The 17,978-nt window shown below is 44.6% G+C and overlaps 1 protein-coding gene across 1 annotated transcript in view; it reads left to right on the top strand.

Moving 5' to 3' along the window:
- Nucleotides 1–5,105: 5,105 nt before the first annotated feature.
- The window catches only part of FAM135B (family with sequence similarity 135 member B), a gene marked incomplete at both ends in the record, with an annotated part of 167,716 nt that continues 154,843 nt past the window's right edge, over nt 5,106–17,978 (top strand). The window contains one exon of the mRNA XM_081258770.1: nt 5,106–5,182. Coding sequence (XP_081114896.1) covers nt 5,106–5,182 — 77 coding nt within the window. The remainder of the gene's footprint in view (nt 5,183–17,978) is intronic.

The raw sequence follows: 17,978 nt of genomic DNA, 5'->3' as shown, positions 1-17,978 counted from the left end.
AAGAGATGCTAGTTTTCATTCCTAATGAGATTGTTTTCTTTGAACACGGAGCTGATTCTCATCGCAGTGACCAGGCAGAAAACTAGAGTTATCTACCTCTTTAGAATGGCTGTCTGAAGAAAATTGCCCCGGAGGGAAGGGTATCTGTGAATGCCGTTACGGGTGTTCAGAGGACCATTTCTGCTGCTTCTCTCAGAGCCGAGGAAGGAGCTCGATCTGATAGGGTCTTCCAGGTCCCTGTGGCTCCCCCGGGAACTCGCTGGGTTGTGCTCTGGCATCCTTTCTCTGTCCTCACTTGCTGCCCTGCAGTATCAGGCGGCCCTTTCCTGGAGCTTCCCCACTTGCCATGTTGTAATTCTGTGACTTGTAATCTTTTGAGCACAGTAACTTTGCATGCCCTTTTCATAAAGTCAATGCTGATGTCTATTAAGATCAACACGCCGTTTTTCATTTAATCTTTCAAAGGCCACACACTTTGAAGATTGATGTCTTAAAAGAAAGATTACATTTTAAAGGAAGACGTGTTTGTAAAGGGATTTGTTTCCGAGCTGTATCTAATGAGGTATTGGCATCGTGGTATTTCTCCAAAATAGCCTTAATATTTCTGACAAATTTCCTCAGAGGCTACTGTGAATGTTCTGAAACATTTTTGAAAATGTAAGTAACTAATGAAACGTTTGAGAAACACTGCTGTAAAAAGTACAAACAATTTTTCTACCTTAATTGACACAGAGGCCAGGCCTCCAGGGACCCCTCTCCCGTTGCGGAGCACAGGCTCTGGACGCGCAGGCTCAGCGGCCATGGCTCACGGGCCCAGCCGCTCTGCGGCATGTGGGATCCTCCTGGGCTGGGGCATGAACCCGTATCTCCTGCGTCGGCAGGTGGACTCCCAACCACTGCGCCACCAGGGAAGCCCAACATGAGGGGCCTTTTGAATTTCTGCCAACAGTGTTGAAGGCAGAAATAAAAATACTAACTGCTTCCACTGATGAGTGATTGACAATTTGCCAGGAAATGGCTGAAGCCCTTTATGTACATGATAATCTTCAGTCCTCAGAGCTACTTTAATGCACTGACATTCCGCCTGCAGTACCCACGGAGAGATGGGGCCTTGGAAGATCCTGTGGTATAAGAACTAAGAGGGGTGGATTCAAGCTCAGCTCTGACATGGAGCGGGGAGGAAAGCTTTGTGCCCAGAGGTGGGAATAGTCCAGGCTGAGGCTGTGAAGACCAGCTCCAGGTGGGGAGAAACTACTCACTTTTCTGAGCAGAGGGAGGTTTGCATGGGTGCCCTTGAACCCAGGCACGACCTCAGGAAATGCTTGTTTGACCTTGAGCACATCAGGATCATACCAAATGTAACAGAAGCATTGAAGCCACTAGAACATGGGGGGCTCTTTTGTGGTAGGCAGTTAGTGCAGAGATGCCTGGGGTGTGTGTGGGGTTGTGTGTTTTGTGGGCGGGGTGTGTTGTGTATGTGCCGTGGGCATCTTGTGTGTTTGATGGGTACTGTGTGTGGGTATGTCGTGTGTTGTGTGTGTGTGTGTGTGTCTGGGTCTGTACCAGGTGTGTGAGTGTGATATGTATGTGTGTCGGACGTGTTGAGTGTGAGCCGTGTGTCGTTCAGTGCGTATGTCACGTGTGTATTGTCTGTATGCTCTAACACGTGATCTCTACTGACCGTGAAGACAACTTTATGGGGCAGGTACTCTTATTATTCCCAGCTGGACAGGAGGAAACAGAGGGACAGAGAGATAAACAAAGCGATGGGCCCGAAGGCACGGAGCTCGCGAGGAACTGAGTCCACTCGGGTCCGCCTAAGTCCGTGACTCTTGTCTCTGCACCGGCGGTTCTCCGATGAGTGTTTGCATCAGAATTCCCTGGAGGACCTGTGAAAGCACAGATTCCTGAGCCTCACTCCTGCCCTTTCTGATTTAGTCGGTCCTGGTGGGACCCAAGAATTTGCTTTCATAAAGGGATGCTGGTGCTGCCGGCCTGGGGACCACACCTGTAAATCAGCCCTGTCACTGTGCGCGCTGTAGTCCTCAGAAAGATCAAGGAGAGCGTTGGGACCGAAGCCAGTGATTCCGTTAAAACTTGTGATTTTATATTGGCATAGAGCCGATTCACAATGTCGTGATAGTTTCAGGTGCACAGCAAAGCGACTCGGCCACACATATACATGTATCCATTGTCCCCCAGACTCCCCTCCCATCCAGGCTGCCACGTAACATGGAACAGAGTTCCCTGTGCCATAAAACCAGTGGTTTTGGATTCCTGCAGATTCCTGCACCTCCTACAAAGTGGACCTAGTACAGTTACCAGCAAAATCAATGTGGAGTTTTAAAACTGATATTTTAAATGTGAGCTCGTCGTCCTCATTGAATTGGTGTTTGGCTATAATGAGTCTCATGGTATTAAAAAGGAAAAGGCAGCCTCCCCACCAGGAAGCTGTGTTTGCATCTACATGTTCCAGGATTGCACCCTATGAGTCCCTGAACAGTAGGAGGGTAGGGTGCATCTTCCCAGGAGAAAATATTCTGTACGGTCCTCTCTATGTATTACATATTTTTTTCTTCTAAACATTAATTCCACCCCCAACCCCCCCAAAAAAACCACTGTCTCAGCCCTTCTGCAAGTAAGGACTGGCGCCAGAAAACCAAAGCGATGGGCTCCCGGGTCAGTGTTCTTCCCTCCTGGGGCATGGATGCTCCCCTGTGTGAATCAGAGTCAATACTACCTGCCTCAGAGACGTTTTGAGGTGCGTGTGAAGTGATGAATGGAAATCCCCGAACAGTGCTTAGCCTGTGGATGTAGGGGTGTCCTGTTCCTGCCCTCACTCTGATCCTCCATAAGCTCCCCCCAGGAGCAGAGATCATGGGGGTTCAGGCATTACTGGAACAGATAACCACAAGCAAGGGTGTCAGATGTCTTTGCCAGCTCTGCAGTGTTTTAAGGATTGAGACTGAGTGGGGTGGTGAGAAAGAGGGGAGATGCAGTGGTTGCTGTTGAACGTGAAAGCGAAATGAAGCCCAGAGTGGCTTTATCTGCTGGCCCCTCCACTGGCCTTTTACTGGAAATGCCTTGAAATTGAAATTGAGTGGCGGGTTCTGACCTTCACTGGCTCCGATGCATTCGGCAGGACCGGGGAGCGCCTCGATGGGTCATGCATTAGGGAAATAGGTTTTCAGCACTTTTTCTGAGGCTTTTCCAGGCTCATCAGCTTGAAATTCCATCCTGCAGAATTTATAGAGGTTGGGTCCTAGGATCTGCTGCATTTTAATGTGGTATGTGGAATCCTGTGTCTTCAGAAATGTTGCCCCGGATGGCACCCTTGCCAGAGCTGAGATGCAGCTAAGGCCTTGTTAATCCCTTGTGCTCTTATTCTGGGGAGCTGGCTGAGCATGGCCCCATCAGCTGCAGTGAAGTTGTGCTCTGAACCCCAGCGATGGTGGTCTGGCTCTCAAGGTGTCTTGGGGGCAGAAAGAAGAGGGGCTTTGAAAGGAGACTTAGGTATCGATCACCGCTTGCCAGCTAGGAGAGACCAAATTTCCTCTTACTCCCCCCACCCCCCTCTTATTCTCTCCCCTCCCCAAGATCATGCCAGCTGCTACCTATTTAGAACCTTCTAGTTCCCCCAGAACCTGCTCAATTGCAAGGAATTGCAAGTAATTATCTCCTATCCTCCTCCTAGGTAGCTTGTACTGTCCCATTACACATGGTAGTAAACTGAGGCTGCTTACCAAAAGTACACACCACTAGAATATTCTGGAGTCACAAAGGGGCTCCAGGTTGGAGACATTCTGATCCTTTTCCTTGTCTGCCCTATGGGGCAAGAACTTTTAGCACAACATTCTTCTTGGACAGAATCAGATGACTCACATAAAATATGCAGCACCGGGCTTCCCTGGTGGCGCAGTGGTTGAGATTCCACCTGCCGATGCAGGGGACACGGGTTCGTGCCCTGGTCCGGGAAGATCCCACATGCCGCAGAGCGGCTGGGCCTGTGAGCCATGGCCGCTGAGCCTGCGCGTTCAGAGCCTGTGCTCCACAATGGGAGGGGCCACAACAGTGAGGGGCCCGCGTACTGCAAAAAAAAAAAAAAAAAAAAAGAAAAAAATGCAGCACCAAGAATACAGTAAATGCTCAGTAAAAGTCAGTTGCTTTTCCTTCCTCCAAATCTCTGATATCTAGGTGATTTCATATCCTCAGAAAATCCATCCTGCCTTGAGTCTCCCTGTCAATTTGTTTCTCATCCTAGACTGGGAATATTTTAATTTTGTACCCTTTCATCTTTCCTGTCCAACCTTCTTATTATTGGCCCAGGGTCTCCTGGCTTGGAAAATCAACAACCTGTCACGTTGGGTTCAGCATCTGCTTGGCGATAGCGCCCACTGCCTTGGCTTCCCCTGCTCAGTAGAAAACACATTTGTCCTTGCACTCCAGGCACCTTAGATCTTTAGAGGCTACGTTTATACTAACAATGATAGAACCATCTTCATTCATTATTATTAATCATTACTAATTGTCTCTTACATTTATGAACTTTTTACTACACGTTGGGAACTGTGCAAAGTGCTCTATGTGGCAGATTTATTTAATCTCCCCATTGTCTATCAGAGTTATATGCCATTACCAGTCCTCCTGTGACAGATGAGGAAACTGAGGATGGGATAGGTTCAGTTGACTTGCTCAAGGTCACACAAGTAGAGAGTGGAGGAGTGGGGATTCCTTCTCTGTTGGCCATGAAGCATGTGCTCATAGCTGGGGTGCCAGTGCTTCCAGGTGCTGACAGGTGAGGAAGGGCAGGGAACTAGCCCAGCTTTAGAATGAGTGTATCTGGGTCTGAGTCCCAGTTCTTGGAGGTGTGAGCTGTGTGACATCCTGTAAGTTACTTCATCTCTCTGTGTCTTTCCTATAATAGGAACCCCTGGGTGATGGTGCCCAGTGGACACGTCATGGTCCCGTTGGTCAGATACCCTTGTCCACCTAAGTCAGTGCTGTTTGAGTTCCAGTTGTAGAAGCCCAGGCTTTCTGTGTTTGGCTGATGTGACCTCAAGCTGTTCATTTCCCTCTTGTTTTTTAGGTAATGAACCAAAAAGATCATGTCTGAAGTACAAGGCACGGTTGAGTTTTCTGTAGAGCTACATAAATTTTATAATGTGGATCTCTTTCAGAGAGGGTGAGTATGCTTTCACTATTTGTATTTGTTTACATATTTGTTTTGTTTTGTTTTTTCTCTGGCAGACCTTGGTGGTGAGGACGGGTCATAGGGAATTTTGGGTTAATGAGGAAAGAATTTGTATTATTTTTCCTGCCAAGTGGAAAATCCAAACTTTTAGTGCATTTGAAAATTAGCCATAAATTGACGAAGACCAGGAAATGCTAATTTCTCTCTAATTTCTCCTCCTGCGCCTCTTCCTACTTTCTCTTTCCATTAAATCTGTCAGTCAGTGTTAAAGGAAAGTGAATTTATTGGAAATGAAGCTTGCCTGGGTAGCTCTGATAAGAAAGGTGTCTGTAGGATCAATATGTCTAGGGGCCATCTCCCCAAACCACATATCATAAAACCTGTACCCAGGTCTCTCAAAAACTGAGAATTTACAATGTCTTTTTTAAATACACAATTAAAATATAGCTGCTCCTACTTTTTCAGGATATACTCTGAATTTGGCATTTTACATGCATGATCTCACTAAGTCCCACACTGAGATGGAATCACCAGTTCATCCGAGCCCAACACTAAGTAGACTGAGATATGTGCACTTACATATGGATTTGTAACCATAATTATTAATAATGTACCTCATCTGAACTGTATATTGACCAGCTGATATTGACTAAAGCTTGTATGAGATCGTCATCGTTAACAAGACATTTCAAAATGGCACATCCAGAACACAAAGAGAGCCCTGTGCAGGCGGTAAGGGAGGTTGAAAATGAATATGGAAATCATGAATTATTCGATAAGCCTGTGGTGCTCTTTTCTTCTTTCCAGATCTATGTGGTTTGGGGAAGCATCTCGTTTAGCTGCATTCATTGCTAAAGTCTAATGTTGAATTAGTCTGAATTAAAACCAGACCACTGAATCACTGTTCTATGTATATATATATATATATGTATTTTAACATGCATAATATATTATATATAATTTTATTATTGTATATTACTGTATATATATTACCACTGTATATATAATATATTATATATGTTATGTATATAATTTTATTACTGTGTATGTATATATTACAAAAGTTATGTGTTCCATCAATACATAAACTAATTATTTTTAAAATATGAATTATCACATTTCTTATCTAATCTTTTAAAATACCTTTTCTTGTGTTTATAATGCATACTATATACAAGTAGAACTGTACATGTATATGATTTATAAATAAATATACATATATTGGGGTTGCATGCCCAAAAATGTTTTTACTGGTAAACATGCAAATCAACGTTGGAGACCACTGGTCCATCTAGCAGAGCAAGGAGAACTCTCACAACTTTCTTCTAGCTCTTAACGCTACTATTTCATGGTGTCAAGGAGTGTGGAAATCTAGGCACACACTTTGATGTGGATGAGGGCATAACTGTGTGATCAAACTTGCTTGAGGGTGGGTTTCATTTGAGCTACCTCCATGAACAAGCTAGGGCATCTTTTGGATGAAGGCGATTAGACCTCTCGGGGGTGGAGGGAGTGCTAGGATCTCTAAGGTCCCATGTGCAATAAGACCTTGACGTGAATGGTCCCCAGCCCCCTGGATTCTGCCTACAGGGAGCTGTGGACAGGCTGGGCATGATGCCAGCCAGGATTCTGCATCTGCCAGGGGAGTTTCTGACAGGCGTGGTCCCTGATGCTCAAGGGCCAAGGAATTTTCCACTCTGAACCCTACAGGAGCCATGAGGATGGTGAAATGTAATTACTTTCCTAGCAAGCACTCTGTGGGAATGTGATAGCTTCAGTCCAGACCCAGTAGGCAAGGTGGGAGCCTGGGTGAAAGAAAGTGGATGATCTCCTGATGTCATTAAAGTGAAGGAAGATGGGATTTGGGGAAGCTGGCCCCTTTTGGGGGGTGTGAGGATATATGATTAAATGTGTGCTCCATACTGTCCTTGGGATGGTAGAAATCAGAGCTGGGGCTTGCAAAGGGAGGAGAGCGCCCTTCTTTGGATTGCATTTGGCTGTGGTCATCCAGGTTCCACCTGGCTTCTCCAGTTGAGGAGCAGTGCCTATGGGCCTGTTTTACAAATGTGCTAGCTCATTTACCCCATCTGCCCAGATAGACACCCCTTCTTGATTTCTTGTGAGATGTTGTGTTGGAACCGCATGGATACAGAACTGAGAATATTGAATGAGGATTTGCCCTGATCAGGGAGTTACTTGCTGACAGCACGTTTATATTTGTCAATAGTTTTTCTAGTCCCAGAATGTATACTGCTTTTTGGTGACGTTTGCTTTGAACAGTCAACTTGCATTTATGCCAGGTCTGTGTTGACCGAGGTGAATTCTCAACGGAAAAGCATCTCCTGAAACCAGTCAAAAGCATCATGAATTGTCACCCCTGTACTTGGCAGTGAGACTCATCCTGATAAAAAGGCAGGGGCAGGGAGGCACTTGGGAGCCTGGCTTTGGAGTCGGACCTGGCTCTGAAGCTAAGCTCTGCCACTTATAAGCTCTGAGAACATGTCCCTTTAAAACCGCTATCACTCTAAAATGGTGATGACGAAGTCTATCTTGTGGGGTAATCGGAATGGTTATGGCACTAGTTGCATTAATTAATATATGCAAAGCAGCTAGCATGGAACCTGGTATCTAGTAGATGCTGTCTAAATTGTCGCTTCTACTAGTAAATCCTGGCTTCCAATCCACCCTTAACACTATTAGAAGAGTTATTACCCCAAAGGGTTGTTGAGACCATCTCGTTTTCTCACTCCTCAGCCCAGTGCTCAGAGACTGAATGGGTTGAACTTAAACTTCCTCCATCTTACTGTCTGTACTCAGACCATTCTTGACCCTCCCCCCCAATATCTGCCTTGAAAATTCTACCCTCTGCACGTTCCCGCTCAAATATAACCTCCTCTCCAAACCCCTTCTGTATATTGATTGATGTTCTCCTACTGTACTCAGCCCGGTTTTTATGAATCCCTCTTCTCCCTGTTTCTAAAGCGTACCTCATGTGTTTTATTCTGTCATCCACTCACACACGCACGACCGCAAACACTAGTCAGCATACGTTATTGGGTTATAGGCTCCATAAGGATGAAGATGAAAGATATTCTGCCTTCAAAGTGTTTACCAGCTAATGAGGGAGATGGATACATACATAGAAAATGACCTTGGTGTGTGATACGGTCTATAACAAAGACAGATTCGGGTGCTGTGCTGTGAAACAAAAGCAGGAAGCCAGTCTGTGGGCAGAGTCAGAGAAGATGTCTTGGTAGGAGATAAGCTATCATTTGAATGCTGGGCGGCCGTTGGCCGAGCAGAAGACCTGGAAGGGCAGGACCGGAAGGGCTCAGCGGTGTCAGGAAGCAGAGCCAACCTGAAAGACCAAAGTGCAGTGAAGAGTAGGAATGGAGAAGTGGATGGGGGTAAGAGGGTTATAGAATTCATCCCAGCTTATCTTTTACTGGACGTGTGATTATAGAGATATTAATGTCAACTGCCACAAACTTTCTTAGATTGCTGTGGGGGGAGGGCTGGGCTGCAAAAGGGAATGATAGTGATGTCATGTGTGGCTTTATCTTCTTCTCAACTGGATCCAAGCTCCTTCAGGCTAAGGACTCCATCTTACGTGACTTCATATGGCCAGTGCCCAGCATAGAGCCTGGTGCACCCTGACAGATCAAGAACAGCTTAGGTATGGGGTCACATGGATCTTCATTAAATGATAGTCATAAAGATAAAACAGTCCCTGATTCCTAGTGTACTATTTAAATCAGTGCTACTCAGAGTGCGGCCCATGGGCCAGCAGCATCACCATTACCTGGGGGCTGTTGAGAGATGCAAGGTCTCGGAACCTGTCTCAGATGTGCTGAGTCAGCATCTCTGGTTGTGAAGCTCAGGAAACCATTTTTTTTTTTTTTGTGGTACGCGGGCCTCTCACTGCCGTGGCCTCTCCCGTCGCGGAGCACAGGCTCCGGACACGCAGGCTCAGCAGCCATGGCCCACGGGCCCAGCCGCTCCGCGGCACATGGGATCCTCCCGGACCGGGGCACGAACCCGCGTCCCCCGCATCGGCAGGCAGGCTCTGAACCACTGCGCCACCAGGGAAGCCCTGGAAACCATTTTTTAAACATGTTCTCCAGGTGGTTCTGGTTGAAAAGCACAGGAAGCACTGTTGAAAAAGTCTCTGTGAAAATATCAACCTAGGCTGTGTACTAGAATCATCCGGAGAACTGGAAAATCCACCCTCCAGACAAATTTATTTAAAAATAAAAAAATTCTGGGGTGGGACCCAGGTATCAGCACTTTCTAAAGTTCCCCAGGTAACCCCAAGGTTGAGAATGACTGGATTAGAACTAAGTGCATATACATCACTCTGTTGTTGATAACCTCTTTATCGTTAAGAAAAAGAGACATAAATCTCTTCTTTCATTATACGGTTGTGACATCTCTTCTTCCCCAACAGGAGACTGGATCTTAACACATGCCTTTGCACATGCCTTCTGCTCAGGAACCTATAGAGATGCCACCCTGGCTTTCTAGCATGGGTTCTGGGAGCCAGAAAGCAAAAGGGAAGCTATTATTTCATTTACAATAATTTTCTCATAAGGAGATGCTTAAGTGAACAATTAATTATAAAACCCATTGCCTGGATACGTGTAAGTCATTAATATATTAATAATTCATGCCTGCTTATGAGAGCATGAACCTTCATTTCTAATAGTGTTAGCTGAAAGGGAGCTAACATTTGTCCTTGAAAATGAATTCAGATTTCATTTTCAGTCTTAACTCAAGACAAGGCTCTGAATCAAAGTGATTTTCTTCCTGAGTGAAGGTTTTCATTGTTTGATGTTCAGATTCACCTCCTGTCTTTCCTCCACCCGTTCTCTACAAGGTCATTTAGAAAATTTTCCCTACTCAGAGGTTTTAGATGATTTTACGTATAAATTCTGTCCTGCCCACAGAATAGTTGCACAAAAAAGAACTATAATCAATATGATCAGATCTTATGTGGAAGGTCCAATGCGCGTAGAAATGTTAGGATTGAAATCCCCTTAGAACAAACTCACCTGCCTTGTCTCTACCAGAGTGAAAATGGTTGGCTCCCAAGTTAAGTGATTCCTGAAAGAAAATCCCATCTTGTGTTTATGCCCTGACATCCCCACTGTGGACTGATGCCCAGTGACAGCTAAGCTCCCTGGGAAATCAGCTAACCAGCCCTGATGTGCTGTAATAGACTCAGAAATACAGTTATCTTTGCTTGCCAGAGAGCAATTCATTGATTTGTCTGGTTCTGTCGGAAACAATCCTTTTCTTTACTTCTCTTATTAAAATATGTTGCGGGCCTCCCTGGTGGCGCAGTGGTTGAGAGTCCGCCTGCCGATGCAGGGGATACGGGTTCGTGCCCCGGTCTGGGAGGATCCCATATGCCGCGGAGCGGCTGGGCCCGTGAGCCATGGCCTCTGGGCCTGCGCGTCCGGAGCCTGTGCTCCGCAACGGGAGAGGCCACAACAGTGAGAGGCCCGCATACCGCAAAAAGAAAAAAAAAAAAAAAAATATGTTGCGAGCCTTTTCATTCATTCCTACCCTTTTGAAAGGGAGTGGGGATTATACATGGTTTGATTTGGGATTTTTATCACTTGCAGCCAAGGGTTCCATCTAGCACAAGGAGGGTAGATAGGCTCAATGATCTTTAAGAGTCTTTCTGTGAAATTCCATGATTATTATTTTCATCAAAATTTGATATCTCTTTCCCCATAAAATGGCATTTTTTCTCCCCACAATAAGTTTTTTATTTTTAATATCTGTTTAAGTAATACTGAGGATAAAAAAGAATATAATTATTATAAATGTGGCTTCTTTAGTAAAACTGCTATTTAAGAACCAGTAATATACTGACACTAATAAAGGGATTTATGTCCCTCAAATATTTGTCTCAATGTCCTTCTTTGAAGCAATTTAACTCTCACCATCTTTAGAAGTCTCCATTCAAATATTTTTACTTTGCTAAGTTTTACTTCTTGGCTACATATTCCGGCATATAGGCCTCTCTGGGAAACATCAGTACTCAAGGGGTGTGTGTGTGTGTGTGTGTGTGTGTGTGTGTGTGTGTGTGTGTGTGTGTGTGTGTGTGTGTGTGTGTGTGTGTGTGTGTGTGTGTGTGTGTGTGTGTGTGTGTGTGTGTGTGTGTGTGTGTGTGTGTGTGTGTGTGTCATCAGACCTCAGAAATATGGAACGCTTAACGAATTTGTGCATCATCCTTGTGCAGGGGCCATGCTATCTTCTCTGTATAGTTCCAGTTTTAGAATATATGCTGCCGAAGCGAGCACTAAAAGGGCATTTTTAATAATTATTCCTATGGAGAGTGAACAGACGTCAGTTACCCAAGGGCTTATGTAGATGGACCTTCTGGATTATTTTTCTAGCAAATCCACATTCCTGTTAACAATTACCCCGTCCCATTTTTTTTTTCCTTTTTATTTCCCTTTGAATCTGTGACTTCATAAGCCTGCTGCTTTAAGCCTTTTATCCTCTTAACCCCTGGCTGAGGACATGCTCAGCAGATCTGTAAAGAAAAGCTCCTTCCAGGGGGCTGAGAGTTGGCCTGCAGAGATTAAAATGTCTCTGGTGAGCTCAGAACCACCCACAGGGCCTAATAACCTCCTGGAGGAATAAAGGTGGAACAGAAAGCCACTGAAGAGTGTGGCCCTTTCTAGTTTTGTGCTCACAATGGTCCTCGCTCAGGCCTCTCAAGGAGAACGACAGGGAATGTGGTCATGGACGTGGTGTAGAGGGCAGAGCAGAGACCCAGATCTGGTCTAAGAGACAGAGACCTTGGATCTATTTCCACATCTTCTGCAACTAGCCGGGTACCCGTGGGCGAGTTACTTTCTCGGTTTCCGTACTTGTTTTGCAGGATCTCTATTAGAAGTCATGAGGTGATATTTGTAAAGCATCTAGTTAGAGAGCTAGGCCTAGCAGTGCTGCCAAAGTGTGTTAAGCCCTCTCTGGCCTCTCTGTCCCATTGATTACAATGCAAACTCTGCACCAGATGGTCCTCAGCTGGTCAGTGCCAGGGCTGGAGCAGACCACTGGCCTGGTCGGACTCTGGACTGGGTGATCCTTTTTATATTATAGGCAGCTATTTAAATTCATCACTACTGATCTCCCAGGAAGAGGTCTCCTTGCCAGTCGGAAACCTAATGGACTCCATGCTGACTTGTATTGGCCTCAATGGGGGAAATTCTGCTTTCTGTTCTTTATCTCATTTTTGGAATCTATAAAGTGAAAATGCCACAGTCCTTCTGCCTTTATTGAGATGTAATTGATGTATAATATTGTGTAAGTTTAAGGTGTATGTGTGATGATTTCATATATGTATATATCATGAAAGGCTTACAGTATGGTTAGTCCAGACATCCCTCAGCTCAGATAGTTACCATTGTGTGTGTGTGTGTGTGAGATCATTTAAGATCTACTCTCTTACTAACTTTCCAATACACAGTACATATCTAAAGAAATAATAGCTTTAGGGAAACTCGTGAGATACAATCGTCAATAGAGGTATACTGAACTATAGCATGTTTCTTTTCTAGAAGGGTCTTTGAGTGGATCTTGGGTCAGAGTAGAAGATATAAGAGAGTGAAGTCCTTAACTGCTCTGGTTTCATTCCCAACTGTTGTCAAATGTTGCTCAAAAGCAATTTTAAATGCATTTCATCATCTTCTCATTTTAAACTTTCAATAGCTGTCATAGAGAGTGAAGTCAGAAAGAGAAAAACAAATATCGTATATTAATGCATATATGTGGAATCTGAAAAAATTGGTATAGACGGTCTTACAAAGCAGAAATAGAGACACAGATGTAGAGAACAAACGTATGAACTGGGAGGTTGGGATTGACATATATACACTATTGATGCTATGTATAAAATAGGTAACTAATGAAAACCTACAGTATAGCACAGGGAACTCTACTCAGTGCTCTGTGGTGACCTAAATGGGAAGGAAATCCAAAAAAGAGAGAATATATGTATATGTATAGCTGATTCACTTTGCTGTACAGTAGAAACTAACACAGCATTGTAAAGCAACTATACTCCAATAAAAATTAAAAAAATAAACTTTCAATAGCACACACATATAGTTTTGCCTAGTGAAAGAATTATGGTGACATTTTCATCCTTGTACTTTTCCTTATTTTTCACAATATACATATCACTTTTGTAATCAGAACCCTCTCTCTCTCTCTCTCTTTCTACCTGTATCTCTCTTTCTCTCCTTTTACACCAGGTAGACAGTATTTCATATGCACATGTGTTTTGCTTTACAAAAATCTAATATATTAGTTTGTTCTCTATTTTCTCTCTTTCCAGGTTGTGAACATTTTTCATCACCCTCTATGTCCCTTTAAAACATGCTTAATAGCTGCAAAGAATTCCATCATAGGACTCCATCATAATTTATTTAACCAGTGCTCAATTTGGGGACATTTTGCTTCTTTTATTTTTTTACATATTAAAATGCATTTCATTATTTACAGTTGTCATGACATTTTTGTTCTTGAATGATTAGGAAACACTTCACTCTTGATAATATAGACAGGACACCCTGAAAATGAAGGACTTTTCCCACGTGTCTTCCTTCCAAGCCCCTGGTAATGTTGATGAAGATGAATACTCTGCTTGACCAAGCTCTTGTATCATCCAACAGGGTGAGGGAGGAAAGGATCGTCACCCTAACAGTCCTTGTTTAATCTCAAATCTCTGTTCCATCTCATCTTAGACTTCTGCAGAAGGCATTTTACAAAGCTCAGAGGAATTAAACACTGATTAAGAATCTTCATGGCATCAGGCAGGGAATCTCCACCTTTTGAGTAAAGGAGCATTTGTGAACAGTGGGAATCTAAAAATCTCCCACGTCACTGATGTCTGGGTCTCCACGGCCTCACAGATCCCAGGAATTGGCACTCAGGTCACTGCAGTTACTGTTTGGGAAAAGAAAAGACATGCCTGGAAGGCTGATTCTTTGCTGCTCTTCCTAAAAGTAGGCAGAACTTTGCTTTCATTGGCATGCTGTGCTCCCAGAAAGGGTGAAATTCTATGCTGTCTCTGAAAAAATCTCTTTAGTGTCATTGCATGAAACTTTTATGTCTCATCCCACTAGAATCAACCAGAATTTATTTGGAGTAGAAAATTATAAAATTATTATTACAAATAGCCTCACGTAACCCCACAATTCTACAAGGGATGTAGTATTATCCCTAAATCATAGAGGAAGCAGAGCCTGACATGGGTTCCAAGTCTGGCTCAGTTTTGCACATTGTGCAGGTGGCCAGGTGGAGGGTTTCTTGCGGGGATGCCTGCACCCCAGAGTCCATGCATTTGCTTTCTACTTCACGAGGCACGTTTTGTTTGGCTTGGGCAGACAAGGGTGTTCAGATGTTACGATGACTGCACCTGCCTCCAACTTCTTCAAACGCTTGCACTTCTGCAAACAACACAACTACAGAGCACGGCTTTCCCTCCTGCTCAAACTTCCTTTCCTGGTTGCCTGGCACCTATCTGGATGTTTTCCTTGAATAATCAGGGGATGATGTACTGGGAATTGAATACTTCCAGCCAAAGACTGACAGACCCCAGAGGCATTTGCTTAACCAAATCTATTCACACTTCTTTGACAAAAGATCTTTCCATAAATAGATTCCTCGGAGAAGACCTCTTGCCCCCCCCTTTTTCTACCCATTAAAGCTTCCTCTACTGTCATCTTTCTCAAGAAGGAATATGTAGCATGCCTCCCATGCAACCCTTGCACAAATTGCCCCTTGTAAAACAGACCCAGGGTCGTCTCTTGTTCTTTTATTTATTTCCTCATTAATTTACCCATTCTGGAGACTTTGAGCTCTTGTTCTTGTTGGCTCTGTCCTAGGAATTCTGGGCAGAACGTTGAGAAAGAGCCATGAACTCAAGTTGTTTCCAACGTGCCATGGGAGAAAGAGATGTAAGTTAATAAAGTGATGTCAGAAATGGAACAAGAAAGCAGGGACAAGGTGCTAAGGTGCTGAGGGAGGACAGGGATGCCGTCTCCTCACTCGGGAGGCATCACGACAGGTTACCCAGGAGACGGGGGTTCTACTAGTCGGGTGAAGGCTGGAGGGGAATCTCAGTCATTGAGAACAGCATGTGCAAAGGCCTGGGGATGATAAAGATCATGGCATCCCTGGGAAATGCCACAGTGCTGAAGAGTGCTCCCTAGAGGTGGGTTTTTTTTTTTTTTTTCTGTGGTACGCGGGCCTCTCACTGTTGGCGGCCTCTCCCGTTGCGGAGCACAGGCTCCGGACGTGCAGGCTCAGCGGCCATGGCTCACGGACCCAGCCGCTCCGTGGCATGTGGGATCTTCCCGGACCGGGGCATGAACCCGTGTCCCCTGCATCAGCAGGTGGACTCTCAACCACTGCGCCACCAGGGAAGCCCCCAATGTCCTTTATTTGTAGCTGGGAAAGTTCCTAATACTCTCACAGGGCAGGGTATTGACACAACAGATTGAGCAATAAGGATTAGGCATAGGCATAGATGCCACAATGGGATTTCTTCCGGCCTGTGTCTGCCCCAACTGAGATAAATCTTTACACTCAAGTGTTTAGAGACAGAGGAGGGAGAGGGAAGGAGAGAAGATGAATGGATACCTTGGGTCCAGGAGGGGCCCAAGATTTATAGGCTGAGCTGTACTTACTGAATACAAAGAATAAATGGCAGATAGAAGACTGTGCATGGCTCTTGATATTTATTGTCTATTATTAAAATACATTCCTTTCAGTATTTCAGTTTTTAACCAATCAATTTGGCAGTGCTTTTCTACACTCACTTCCTGGGTCACCCGGTCCCATGGATTTAAATACCACCTATGAGCCACTGGCTTCGCAGTTTATGTCATCAATTTCTCCTCTCTTCCATACTTCAGACTTGTGCGGTAGGTGTTCTCCATCCATTGTCATCTTGCTGCTAAAAGGCATCTTAAACTTGATCTATCTGAACCAAAAACCTGATCTCCTGCCCTCCCAAACCTCTTCCATCAAACAACCCCATCTCAGTCAACTCCATCCTTCTAGGGGTTGAAGCCAACATCTTAGAGCAATTTGTGACTTCTTTCTCCCTCATACCTTGTGTCCACTTCATCCAGAAATCTTATTGGCTTTATCTTCCAAATTTATGCAGGATATGATATTTCTCACCTCTATCGCTAATGTGCTGGTTCTAGCCACCGTCCTGTCTGTCCCATCTGGATTTGCACAATAATCTTCCCCATCTGATCCCCCTGATGCTACCCTTGCTCATCTCTAGCCCCCTTACAACACAGAAGCCAGATGGTCCTTGCAAAGCATAAGTCAGACTGTGATGTTCCTCTGTTCTAACTCTCTGTTCTCCAATTTACTATGAACAAAGCCAGAATGACTTACTCTTTCCCTCATTGGCTCACCTCCTGCCATAAGAGTCTCTCTCTTTTTTAAAAAATTATTTATTTATTTAGTTAGTTTTGGCTGCGTTGGGTCTTCGTTGCTGCACGCGGGCTTTCTCTAGTTGTGGCGAGCAGGGGCTACTCTTCGTTGTGGTGTGCAGGCTTCTCATTGCGGTGGCTTCTCCTGTTGTGGAGCACGGGCTCTAAGCACGCAGGCTTCAGTAGTTGTGGCACGTGGACTCAGTAGTTGTGGCTCGCGGGCTCTAGAGCACAGGCTCAGTAGTTGTGGCGCACGGGCTTATTTGCTCCGCGGCATGTGGGATCTTCCCAGACCAGGGCTCGAACCCGTGTCCCCTGCATTGGCAGGTGGATTCTTAACCACTGTGCCACCAAGGAAGTCCTCATAATAGTCTCTTTGTAGTTTCTTGATAATGTCGGGCATGGAACCTTTGCACTGGCTGTTCCCATTTCATGGAATGCTCTCCCATCAACTCTTTCAAGTTTACTTACTATATAAATAAGGAGACTGAGTGCAGAGAAAGGGTACTTTGCCTTGCAGTAGTTAGGCAGCTGGGCAGTGGAAGAATCCGCTCAGGGTCTCAGATTTCCTGATTCCTAATCAAGACCTTTTTTCTCACAATCAAAAAAAAAAAAAATCCCAAAGTGTGTTCCATGGAACCTTAGTCCCTAGTGGCAGCCTGCCATAGTGCTGTCTTGGGATTTTCCTTGCAACAATATTTCTTTACTCATCATATCACAGATGTGTGCACATGTGCATGCACAAGTATGTGTGTGTGTGCAGGTGTGCACACACGTGGAGTGGGCTGTGTGATACTAGTGTTCTAAAGAACATCCCTAGGAGATTGCTCTTTCCCCCATGCTGTCATCCATTCATCAAAAGGGTAGATTTGCAAAATTGTCCAAAGTTGGAGTTAATTGGTGCGGGGGAATGGTGCATTGCTTTGTGTCCTTTTTGTCTGGAAACCTTCTTCTGAATAATACGGAAATAATGAATGTTGATGTAGGTGAAGAAAACAGGTAACATTTATTACCACCTCTTTGTAATAAGAACTTCATGTGGGATATCTAGTTTATGTCTTTGAGATATCATGTGAATGAGTAAACTTCTTAGATGAGGCCACAGGGAGGTTCAGAGGAGTTTGCTCAGTGGCTGGGATTTGGGCTCTGGTGTCTGAGTCTGTTTCCCGGTCCCAAACCCTCAGAGCAATATGGTCCTGGACAAATGACTTCATCTCTCCACATCTGAAAAACAGGTAATGATAGTATCTGCCTCCTATGGTTTTTGTGAACAAAAGATTACATGTGTGTGTATTGTTCTCGATGATTTTGAG

The sequence above is a fragment of the Mesoplodon bidens genome, assembly GCF_964165515.1.
Source record: "Mesoplodon bidens genome assembly, chromosome: 16".
NCBI lineage: Eukaryota > Metazoa > Chordata > Mammalia > Artiodactyla > Ziphiidae > Mesoplodon > Mesoplodon bidens.
The sequence above is the reverse complement of the archived record's forward strand: the minus strand, read 5'-3'. Positions and strand labels throughout refer to the sequence as shown.